This window comes from Camelus dromedarius, chromosome 3 (assembly GCF_036321535.1).
Source record: "Camelus dromedarius isolate mCamDro1 chromosome 3, mCamDro1.pat, whole genome shotgun sequence".
NCBI lineage: Eukaryota > Metazoa > Chordata > Mammalia > Artiodactyla > Camelidae > Camelus > Camelus dromedarius.
This window is the reverse complement of record NC_087438.1, coordinates 111,788,271-111,800,752: the sequence shown is the minus strand read 5'-3', so window position 1 is coordinate 111,800,752 and position 12,482 is coordinate 111,788,271. Positions and strand designations below refer to the sequence as shown.

Here is a 12,482-nt window from a genome sequence, read left to right as displayed (position 1 = left end):
ATAATATTCAGCCACAAAAGAGAAATGAGGCACTAATATATGCCACAAATGAATGAAACTTGGAAACATCACGCTTAGTGTAACAAGCCAGACACAAAAAGCCACATAGTACATGATTCCATTCATATACAATGTCCACGACAGGCAAATTCATAGAGACAGAAAGTACATTAGTGGTTGCCAGCGGCTGGGAGGAGAGAGAAAAAGTAAGTGACTGCTAATGAATATGGGTTTGAGGAGGTAGAGGGGGATAATGATAATGTTCAAGAATTAGATAATGGGATGTGAATATGCTAAAAGTCACTGAATTGACACTTTAAGAGACTGAATATTATGATACGTGAATTAGATCTCAACTGAAAAAATAACTTCCAGCTTCTTACAGCTGTTACATTTAGGAAAACAAATCACTTAATTCAGGGCATCTAAGCCCACCAACAGGGAGTCAAATGAGGAAAGAATAATGCTCAGAAAATCACTGAGGAGGTCAGACTGGTTGTTGACTCTAAAAGTACGCTAGGAGCACTCCATGTCAGTCTCTAGAGAATCTGCATTCATGCTTTATGCCATGACTAGCCCAGAATGAAACTGTGGCCCTGGGACCAAGCTGGTCTCATTTCTCATTACCTTCCATCTTGCCATCTTTCCAGGGTTCCCTCTGCAGTATCAGATAGAAAGAGGGCCAAGTTCATGACTCTTTCTCAGATCGTTGAACTCAATTCAATTCCATACATTTTACTGGGGGTACCTGGGAAGTGCCAGGCACTTGCCTAGATCCAGAGAATCAGCTGTGATCAGGATGGATGCTGCCCTCCCTTGATGAAACTTGTGTTCTAATATGAAAAATGGATAATGAAAAGTACGCTGGTTCTCTTCTAAGGCCCTACCATCCCTAATCTACTCGATGGCATTTTTTCTGACCTGCTTCTGGAGACGTGGGGTTCGCTCTGATTTGTATAGACCAGGCTCCCTTTTACTAGAAGGAAATCAGGCAGCAGAAAGGGAGACAACAGGGTGTCCTCTTCCTGCCTTAGCACCACAGTTCTGGCAGTATATTTCAACGACTACATCTCCTGTAGGATAGACCTTCCTCCAGATCACCAGATTTCATTGGAAATTCTACTTTCTCCCTCTGCCTTTTCATACTGAAGCATGTATGGTAGATCATCTGAAAAGACGGCTACTAATGATTCATTTCAACCCTATATGTTCATGCTGATCCTCCTTAAAAGGTAGTATCTATTTCACCTCCCGTTGAATCTGGACTTGCCTTGTGACTTGCTTTGACCAGTAGAATGTGGCAAATGTGATGCTCTGTCAGTTCTGGGGCAAGTCCTTAAGAGGCCAGGCAGCTCCCACTTTGACTTTCTTGGCACCCAGCTACCTAGTCAGTGCTCAGGTTAAATTACTGAATAATGAAAGATCACAAAGAGAGAAAGGGAGACAAACCTAGCCCACCCCTCGCCAGTCCAACCACCTCAGCACAGAGGCATCAGGTGTGGAATAAATCCATCTTGGACCCTCATGCAGCTCCAACTGAACCCCCCAGCCAACTCCACCAAGTGCAGAGTGGAGATGAGCCATTTCCACCAAGCCCTGCTCAAATTGAATAATTGTGGGCAAATACGTGGTGGTTGGTTTATAAAGTCACTAGGTTGTGGGCAGTTTGTTACACAGCAGAAGACAACTAAAACTGACGGTAATGGGATCTCACTGCTGCTAATCCCAGATGCTCCAACATCCTTATAATACCCTTAACCCTGACTTTGGCTCCATAAATGGCTTCATTCTCTTCAATTAAACCTTTCTGAGTTCTACGCTATGTTCTGTTTTGAATTCTGAGACCCTGCCCAACACAACAAGTAATTAGATAAATAAGACAATCACAGATTCTTGTTGGTACCAGGATGAAAATAAGCAGGTTGCCATGGTAGGGAATATCAGAACCAACTTTGGGCAGGGTGGTTAGGGAAGGCCTTTTCTGAATAACTCTGCTTAAGCCAGTCAGCATCTGCAGCAAAAAGGCTGCAGGAAATGCAATGCTAATGGAAGCAAACAGCTGAGGAATCGGCTTCAGGTTCAAGTCACACTTTTGCTGGCAACCCCGCTCTGGGCCATAGAGCCAGGGCTTGCAACTGCTTTCACATCTGAGTATATCCCTCATTTCACTCTTTCCATTAGGCTGAGTATTTAAAGTAGAGGAAAAACAAACAATCAAGCAAGAATGGGAAAAGCCCCCTCCCTGCCACGGCTGCCTTCCATATCCCAATATAACTGAAAGTACAGTTTTGAGGGGTGTGAGCCCTACTGCCCAAGGAGAAACAGGACTGGAAAATGGGAGAGATGTTAAAAGGGACTTTTATATAAAGCATGAAAGCATATGTTTATCTCAGTTAGCAGTACCTTGAAATTAAGGCAATATATTTTTATCAATACAATTAGCAAAAATTCCAAAAAGCAGTAACATCTTGTGTTGGTGAGGATATGACAGAATGTGCCTTTCGACGTGTTGCTCGGTGAGAGTGAGAACTGCTATAATCTCTTTGGTATACAATTTGCCAGCATCCTTAAATAAACACATAGATCTTTCCCTGGTCCCACTTTTGAGAATCTATTCTAAACACCATATGTAAAGACAGATGTACAAAGTTCTATTCTATTGCAACATCGTTTACAGGAGCCAAAATAAAAAGTAGAAACAACCTAATTATCCATCAATAAGAAAGCGGTTCAATAAATTATGGTACATTCATATCAAGGAATCACACCAGTATTTAAAAACAAAATGAGTTCAACCTATATTCATTGAACTGGAGGGCCACCCATAATATATCATTAAACAGATATTTTAAAGAGCAAACATCATATACAGTATGATACTAAAGCAAAACTTACATATGTTGCATGTGTATTTCTTTATATTTGTATGAACATGGAGACAGTGTAGAAAAATACATATCATGCTTTCAACAGGATTACTACAGTAGAGTGAAAATAAACGGAAAATGATTAACTTTTCTGTATGCATTTTTGGATTGTTTCATTTGTTGAAATGAATATATCACTTTCATTTTTAATTCTCCTGTCCCCACCCTTCTTTCTACCTCAGGCAACCATGATTCTAATTTATTTCACTTCAGATTAATTTTACCTGTGCTAGAATTTTACCTAAATGGAGTAATAATTTTTTGTGTCTGGCTTCTTTTGGTCACTGTTGTGTCTGTGAGATTCATCCAGGTTGTTGCCTACATTGGTAGCTCATTCCTTTTTCATCACTAAGTTGTGTTCCATTCAAATGGCTTATCACAATTTGTCCATATACTGCTGATGGACATTTGAGTTATTTCTAGATTTTGGCTACCCTGAATAAAGCTGTTACGAACATTCTTGCACAAGGATTTTGACACAGAGTTTTATTTCTCTTGGATAAATACCTAGGAATTGAATTGCTGGGTCAAAGGGTAGCAAAATGAAGACGTATGAACATAATTTACTTGTAGTAAAAAAACTAATAAAAACATTTCAAAGGAAAAATTTTGAAGAAAGAGAATGAATCTGTATTTTAAAAAGACAATAATCTTTGTAACCTTTTTCTCCACTCCCTCTCCTCCCAGTAAGTGTTCGGGTCTGTCAGATCTTAAGCTTCCCAGGTCAGATCAGTGACCCACCACTTTTCATGGTGCATCATCAAAGCTGGGAAAATTCTAATGTTACCTGCCCAACAGGAACTAGATTTAGATAACACCCACCAGAAGCCTTAAGATTCAAATGACAATTCAAGAGAACTGCTAACACACAGGAAAAGCAGCTTCCATAGTCGGAAACTTCTTGCAGACAAGACAAAACAAAACTCATGACACTCCTTTTCTATAATAACAAGGTGTCACCGGATTAGATACTTAGCACTAAAAAGGAGAAGAAACTAGTCAAATCGACACATCAAGAAAAACAGTAGCAGAAGTAACCCTACCCAAGGGCAAATTTATCAACAAATTGTGAAACTTTGGTAACTTTCCAAACCTAAAGTGAAAGTTTAAGATGCTACAAAAATCCAATCAATGCCATAAAGACTTATTCTAGGAAGGAAAGACTGGAATAAACATATATTTTTTGAGTGTCTTAAAAAAAAAAAAAGTACTGTTACACTGTGAATGACAGGTTTTAGAAGTGCCAGCTAGACCCCTGGTCCACCACCACTCTTTTTTCTCAGAACTGGCCTTGAGTCTTACCACACAGGAGGGTCACAGTATCAGTATTTCCTCCAGGATTCAGATGTTTGGACCAGGGATGGACCTCTGATAGTTCAAGTTTGGATTCTAAGTGACATGGGAAGCCAATGAAGGATTTTGTGCAAATAGTAACATGGTCTTATTTATGATTCGAAAAGACCTTGGAGGAATAAATTAGGAGGCACTTGCAGTGGTTCAGATGAGAGATTCAGATGATTGACACTGGCAGTAGAGAAGGAGAGAAGCCCTAGAGAGCCCCTCAACATCCACAAGCCAAGGAGAGGAACAGAGGGTTCTGAAGGAATCTGGAACGTAGACCTAGGAGACAGTGGGGCCATGAAAGCTAAGAGAGAGGGGGTTTTAAGAAGGAAGAAGTGATCAGCTGTGGCTTGAGGAGTAACCAAGAAGGGTCTGTTTGTGACGGAGACAGCCTTCTGTTAAGGGGAGCAGAGAGACAGGGTTGCAGCAGGAAGAAGATAAAGTGACAAGGAGGTGACTCTAGCATGTTCGTAGCTTCTTGCTGTACTTCAGATAAAAATCTAAAAGGCCACGTTCTTAACTTGACATACAAGATCCTTCATAGTGGGACTCGTTGTATCAGTCTGGGTCCCAGCAGCAGACACTGGCACAGAGTTTAGCTGAAGTGAACATAACAAAGGGACCGTGTATGGCAGTGCAGGCAGGGTGAGGAAACTCACACCATTTGGGGACACTCCCAGGAGGTAGCTTCAGGATGAAAACAATGCCACCCAAAGCCTGAAGAGAAAAGGAAAGGAAACTTAGAGCTGAAGCTATGGAAGGGGAGCCACCTGACACCAGCAGGAGCCACAAAGGGACTTCGTTACTGCCAGAAGCCCGTGGTTACAGCAGGAAGGAAGGGGAAAGAAATACCGGCACCCATCTCCCCTACTTTCTGATCCACCCTCACGACATTGGCTGAAACCCGCTGGAGGCCACAGACTAAGAGGATGCAAGCAATGGAGTCCACAGAGGTCAGGAGGGCACAGAGCAAGGCAGAGAAATTCATAGAAAATGATCGAGCAGGCAAATCACGTCCTTGCTCAGCTCTCGGGCTCATCTCTGACCATTCTCCCCACTCCTCCAGCCTCACTGGGACTTTTTCACCATGCCAAGCTGCATCCTACCTCAGGCCTGGGCACAGGCTGTTCTTTCTATCCAGAACACCCTTCCTCTCTCCACTTCATCCACTCAAATTTATCTTTCCACCTTCACCTAAAATGTCACTTTCCCATAGAGGTCTTTCCTGGCCCTTGTCCCTACCCCATCTGTAGGAAACACTGCCCTTATACTCTCTCACTGCACCCCGTTCTTTTCTTCCACAGCATTCTTCATTGTGTGTGCAATGATAAATTTATCGAGACATTGTTTGTTTAACATCCATCCCTTCCCTCAGACTAGACTTCATGAGAACAAGAATTGTGTCTGTTTTCACAGTACAGTTCTTGGCAATGGGGTAAAAGCCAAAATACGTGTTTACTGAAAGATTTAATCAGCCTGTTCTAAAACCCTCTCCGCATCATTTGTGACTTCTGGATACAAACACTTCAGCAATAATAGACCTTATTTAATCCATCCTTGTTACATGTCAATCGGTGTGCTAGAAATTTAATGTATGTCATCTTATTCACTCCTCACAACAATCCTGTGAGTCAGGGACTCTTTTCAGCCCCATTTTTCCAACAAGGGCACCAGGGCATGAGAGGTCAGGGATTTAGCCAAGGTCACACAGCTACGTGGTATGAATCAAATCCTACTGATACCACAGCCAGTGCTCTGACCTCTCCCCTACGTTACAATGCCTAATTAAATATCTCTCTATGGTTTTTGTTTGTTTCTAAGTATGTCTTCCATATTAGACTATAAGCAACTTGGGTAACAGCAGGTTTTAGTCATCTATTTAACCCCACTGCACACTTAAGATGCCCAACAAATACTGAATGTTGAGTCTCCTATTGGAAAAGCTTTGTGCTGACTGACCCTCAAGTCTTTAGCCACATTCATTCTGTTTATTAAACAGCAGCGGTCTGTCAATCAGACCCTTTTGATGGCCACTGCAATGAGCTCTTCCTCTAGAGCACAATTTTTTAATGAACTGATACAGCTCAAGGACCAGCAGAGCCTTCATGTGAACTCTGGGCACCTGTGGGCTTTCCCAGGACACTTGACCTTATCCTAAAAGGCCTTGCCTCAGAAACCAGACAGCCCATCCTTTCTGACATCCACCCTATTCACTCCTGAATCTGACTTGACAATGCAGGGTCAGTTCCCAAGTCACAAGCTGCCTAATCGCTTCATTTGACGGCACCTTAGCTCCCTGTGAAGAGTTTTCAGAGGCCTAGACACTTGGAGCAGAACATCTGCTCTGGGTTTGCCTGTGGTCAGGGGACAGAAGGAGACAGAGCATCCCAGAGGCAGGAAAATGGTTCAAGAGCACATCTGCCTCCATCTTGCCTACTGCCAGCGCCTGCACATTCTTGCAGAAGGACTTTGAATGTGTTAGCTCTTTAGAGCACCCACTACGCTTTCTGAATAGGCCCACCTGAGCCCTGCTGCCAGCCCTGAAACAGAACTGAATTTCAGCCAAGAAGAGCCCAGTTGTCATCAGAACAGAGTTCTGATGGTAGCGAGGGCATGTCCTGCTACCAGCTTACCTGTCCCATGATGCTGCAGCTCCACTTAACTCCTTCCCTCTTCATGGCTTCTTTTTCTTTTCTATTATCCCCCATGGCATTCTCTCTTTTGCTCTCCACAACCCAACTTTTGTGTAATGTGGATAACAACACCACCACCACCACCAACAACAACAATAATAATAATAATAACAATATTGATGATGATGATGATGATGTCAGAGCTAGAAAGGACCTTGCATCATCTCAGCCAGGGCATCCCAAACCCTGGCAAAATCACCTAAGACGCTTTTAAAACATAGATTCCTAGGCCCACCTTAGACCTAGAGTAGTAAACAACTGTTGCTTTTGTCTGTCAAGGCATGGCTTTCTTCAGAGAACTTTTCTTTCCTTTCTCTACCTGGTTCTCCTAGGGTTACAGAGTCCACAATGCATGACTTCCTAGAGGTAACTGGCCCCAAGATAGGCACATGATCCAAAGCGGGCCAATCAGAGTCATTCCCTGTGGTATCAGGCTCTGTGAGTGAAAGACTAAAGTGTCCCTTTCCCCCCGTTGGTTGCCTAACTGAAAAAAATGGAACCCATTCTCCACAAGGTAGTAGCCCTATTTCCTGCCAACTAGAATAAATTTATCTGCAATAAAGAAAAATGAAAATCAGAGAAAGTGCTGACAATATTTGCCAAGTTCCGAGGCAAATTCTATCTCTGAACTCCTCAGTCTCTCATGTCAATAAATTTCCTTGCTCTGTTTAAGGTAGTTTTGAGAGTTTCTATCATCTGTTACCCAAATTATAGAGAAGAATACACCTACTGAATCAGGAGCTCAAGAGATAGGAAAGAGAACCTGGAATTTTTAAAGACGCCCCGGGATTTCTGATGTATGGCTTGGTTTAGGGTATGCTGACAGACCAGCCCCCAGTTTATAAGGAAAAAAACTGGTATCCACATAAGGGACTTGATAGTAATAATGAGACAGAATTTAGTGAGCACTTACTACAGACCAGACCCAATGTGAAATAAGTTATATGTATTACGTCATTTGAGCCTCAGCACATCACTTTGAGTTTACTATGTTTACCACATTTATTTGCTTGTTTACTATGTCTGTTTTACCTACAATTATATATCCACCACTTAACCACGTAGCACAGCGCCTGGAACATAGTATGAGCTTACTAAACACTTGTAATAGTGAATAAATTTTACAGATTAATACAATTATTAGCAGTAGTAGTGGTAGCAGCATCACTAACGTTTACTGTTTATTTTGTTAGATACCATTCTAAGTTCTTTTTAAACATTACCTTATTCAGTTGTCTGAAAAAGCCTTTAACGTAGGCTTCTGTCCTCTCCCACTAGGATAAGAAAACTGAGTCACAGAGATGTCAAATAATTTCCCCAAGTTCACACAGCTAGTAAGTAACACAAAGCTGAGATTCAAACCCAGGCCATCTGGCTCCAGAGTCTCGGTTCACAAACTTCATGCTATGCTGGTTCAATGAACTTACCCAAAATGACCAAATTACGGAATAGCAGATACAGAATTTGGGCCTAGGTTTGTCTGAGTCCAGAATCTGTATTCTTTAACCACTACTGTATACTTCCTTTCTGGGGTTAATTGTCTGACAGTTTACGGTAGGCCACATAAATGGTGCCCCTGGGGTTGAGCGATATATAATCTGCATAGCTCTTGTGGCAACCCTGATAACATGATTAGAAACCAAGTATCCTGACTGCTGGAGAGCAGCAGTTAGGTGTGATCAAAAACAACACTCACTGGGCCAAGTGCTGAAACCAAGGTACAGCAATTTGTCTGCAGTGTTAGTTTGGGAACTGCAGGAAGCAGAAGCCAAGGTGTAATTAGAAATGTGAGAGATTTATTAGGGGGAAACACCTATGAAGGATAAAGACAAAAAGGAACAAGAGTAGGTGTGGAAAGTCTAAGACCACAAGGAAGTTCTGTCAAGGGAGCGAGGGAAGGAAGGAAGTTTGGGTAGAAGAGGTTACAACCAATTGCAGCAAAGCTCTGAGGAAATTTGGGCCAGGTGGATGGGGAGCTGAAGGCAGTGCTTGCCCAGTAGAGGAGTCCTGCCTTGAGCACAAACAGTCAGACTCTGGCACATCTTGCTCAGTCATTGCCTGGGAGTAGCCCAGTGACAGCACAGCCCTGGCATAAATGCTGTGGCTGATCCCCAAAGAACAGTTGTTGGAGCTATTGGCCGTCCACACTCCTTGCAACTCGTTCTCCAGAAGAGAGATCTGGGTGGTGCCTTCCCAGGGCTGCCACACCTCTGTGCCTTGACTTAAACTCCTCCAAAGGAAACACCAAGGAGCCAGCCACAGGAGATAAGCAGTCAGTGTCCACAACCGCTCCTCCCACATAAATAACACAGCTGAGTACATTTGTATTCAAACCTTGTGTTGGTTTGGCCTTAACTAAAAATGTCAGCCCATTTAGTGAAAAATATGTTTTCCTGAAGAGGACTGGGTAGGGGATTCTCTTGTTTATTTTTCTACCGTGGACACATTTAAATTGCCACAAAGAAATTACTATGGAAACTGCTCCCAACCTTGCAAGATAAAGGGGTAAAAATGGAACAATTTTTTAACAAGCAAATGATTAGTCTTTCACCAGACTACTTTTTAACGAACTTTCCTTGTCTGGTTCTTCTGAATACATTAAGGGCTCTCTTGAATCAAAGGTAGACAGACAGGTTTTTTGGTGTTACATTCTGGATGATACTGGTAACTGGGGAAATGTCACAGGTGACAATTCTGGAATAAGTCTAGACTCTGTCAAACTTGGTGTTGGAACAGGTAAAGTAGATAACATTGTCCTCTTTGGGTAACTCTGGTGAAGCTGACTTTGAATTGCTCTGACTGTACAAACCAGCCTAGGGTGGGAAGGTGGTTATTTTTATGCCAAGCCCACTGCTGGTGTACCCTGGACCTGCTTGTTTGAAAGTTAACTTGTTGAGCCCTTATTTATGCAAAGCAGTTTCTCTTTCTTATCTTCCCTGGCCACATTCCATCCTTTGAACCTTGGGCTGGACAGTCCTTTCAACATGAAACAGAAATTTCTCATTTGAAAGCCCCAATTCTCTCCCCAACCCACTTCTTCAACTCACTTTATGCCTATCTGCCTAGAGCACTTCTAACCTGGCAAAGCTCTCAGATAGCTTTGTTGTGACTTTTGCTTCTTATAGTCTTTCAACTTGCTTGTCTTGGGCCTTAATCCCAAAGGCCTACTGAAACACTTTTCAAAGCTGCTTTTATTAAGACGCTGCAATATGAAGAGGTAATTTAACTTGAGGAATTAACTAGGGCTCAGAGGTTCTAGATTTTTGGGGGGGGTATTTTTTTTGTATCGGGGAAGGGAGGTAATTAGGTTTATTTATTTATTTTAATGGATGTACTGGGGATTGAACCCCAGTGCTAAGCACATGCTCCACCACTGAGTTACACACTCCCCCACCAGATTCTTCACTTGGGACTTGTTACCTAGCTTCATGACAGGCAGCAATCAATTTCACACCTCCTTTCTGAAACAGTCTTCATCTGATTCAGATGATTCCTGGTTCCCTTCATCAGGAATTCTTTTCTTGCAGATTTTTTTTTTTTGTCCAGCTTTTTATTATTCAAGTTTCAGCTTAAATATAATGTCATCAGACAGGCCCTAAATATTCCCTAATATTATTTTCCTCTAACATCATTCTCTGTAACATTAGCTTCTGTTTTCTTCAAGCATTTTCTACCTGCAATTATCTTAAAGGTTTCCTTGATTACTATGTTTCCTCCAAAGACCTTTAATATCAAAGAGGGCTAAGGCCTTGTCTGTCTCCTTCCTGTATTCCCCACTCCTGGCACATAGAAAAATTTGTAGAATGAAAAGCACTGTAAAATTTGAGCAGTTGGACCAAATGAACTTTAAGGTTGCTTGCAGCTTTAACATGAACATTGTCAAAAATGAGTAAGTGAACAAGAAGTGACAACAACCATTGCAATAAAACACTGAACGCTGCGTGTGTATACACCTAGGTTTTAAGAATATACACCTGCCAAGTTCTTGGGTCTGTCATAGTGTCGGGAGTGTTGTCTTTCTAGTTTCCCACAGAGGGTGAACTGAGTTTCTGAGCTTTATTATAAAGTATCTAACAAGGATATCAGGTAGCTGTCTAAATATAAAAGCATGTATCATAAAATTAGAGTGGAATAGGTTTTTAGGACACAACTATTTCAATTTACAGGGATGGAAATTAAGGCCCAGAGAAGGAAGAACATTTGGACATTTGGAACCAAATACGGCCTTGCTTAAGGAAGTATATTTGGACATTTCTAACCAAATACAGCGTTCTTCTGTCAGTGAGGAATACATATGCCAGCCACACTTCCATGTAACCGTTATTAATAATAAAGCAATACTTTATATTTGAAACGCATGTTTGACCGTGACTAGTCCCATACCCGTCGTTCTGAACGGGAGCACGGAGGATTCGTTAAAGCACGGATGACAGGACCCCAGCCCCACAGTTTCTGGTTCTGTGGGTCAGGGGGCTGGGGAGGGTGTGGAGAACCGGGAGAGTCCCAAAGGAATCGTACCAACCTTACCTCACAACTCCCTCAGCTTAACTCGCCCTCTTGGCGCGCAGAGAGAACCACAAGTCCCAGCGTGCCCCGCGCGCAGCGGGCGGAAAGCCGGGCACTTCCGCTCCACGCAGCGCCTCTGCCCCCGCGTCTCGACGTGTCACTGGCGGCGCCGCGGCCGTGGCTAGAGGAGCTCCGACTCGGGGAGTTTCAGGTGGCGGTTGGCTGCGGCTGTGGCTGCGGCTGTGACCCCGGCCTGGATCTGCCCCGGCGCGGAAGTGCTCAGGGGTCCGTGGGGAGCAGGAGAGGGAGGTGGCGGCCCGGCCGCTCGGGGCACGATGTTGAACATGTGGAAGGTGCGGGAGCTGGTGGACAAAGCGTGAGTATCGGGGGCAGTTGTGGCCAAGGCCCACGCGGGGGAGGGGCGGGGGAAAGGGAGCCGGCCCTGCGCGCGGGGCGCCAGCGTCACGCCCCCCGGCTCGGCCAGCCCCATCATGGCGGCGGCCTGCTAGCTCCCCGGCCCCGGGCCGCGTCCCGACTCGTGAGGCTGGGAAGGGACCCTTCCTCTTTCAAAGTACCCTCTTAGCCTCCTTCTCTCCTGTCCAGGCCTTCCTCACCTTGCCCCTGCCCCCACCCCTTTAGGCACTGACCCTTCGGCCAGGGGAGGGGGCGGGGTTGTCTAGAGCTGGGTCACTGCCCTGGCCGGAGAACTGTCTTGGCCCCAGGCTTTGGGCTTTGCCTCCTGGGAAGCAGCGAAAGCTTGGGGGTGGGAGACGCAGTTCATTGGGTCTCTGTGCCCCTCAGGGTGTGGTGCGGAGACCTTCGACCTGGTCGGGATGTGTCCTTTACCTTTCAATTCGTAATGAGCCTGAAGTGTTGGAGTGGGTGTTAGGTGTAACAAGTGGCCACTGTGGTCAGACTGAAGTTATCAAGAGGAGACTCATCCTTTGCTTTTCGAACACCAGGGAAGGTAGATCACCATATAACTTACTGTGGTTCTTTTCTTCTGTTTCCTTTT

At 43.9% G+C, this 12,482-nt stretch overlaps 1 protein-coding gene and 1 long non-coding RNA gene across 3 annotated transcripts in view; one reads left to right on the top strand and one right to left on the bottom strand.

Moving 5' to 3' along the window:
• LOC116152346 (uncharacterized) overlaps positions 1-11,539 on the bottom strand; it is a 681,617-nt gene extending 670,078 nt beyond the window's left edge. Inside the window, exon 1 of the long non-coding RNA XR_004135961.2 lies at positions 11,489-11,539. This is a non-coding gene — a long non-coding RNA (uncharacterized LOC116152346). The remainder of the gene's footprint in view (positions 1-11,488) is intronic.
• Positions 11,540-11,593: 54 nt separating this feature from the next.
• Positions 11,594-12,482, top strand: part of CLINT1 (clathrin interactor 1) — a 54,200-nt gene continuing 53,311 nt past the window's right edge. Inside the window, exon 1 of one of the 2 annotated variants that reach the window (XM_031449419.2) lies at positions 11,594-11,843. In XM_031449419.2, coding sequence (XP_031305279.1) covers positions 11,803-11,843 — 41 coding nt within the window. In that variant the 5' untranslated portion in view covers positions 11,594-11,802. The remainder of the gene's footprint in view (positions 11,844-12,482) is intronic. The other variant, XM_031449420.2, reaches the window with a different exon arrangement.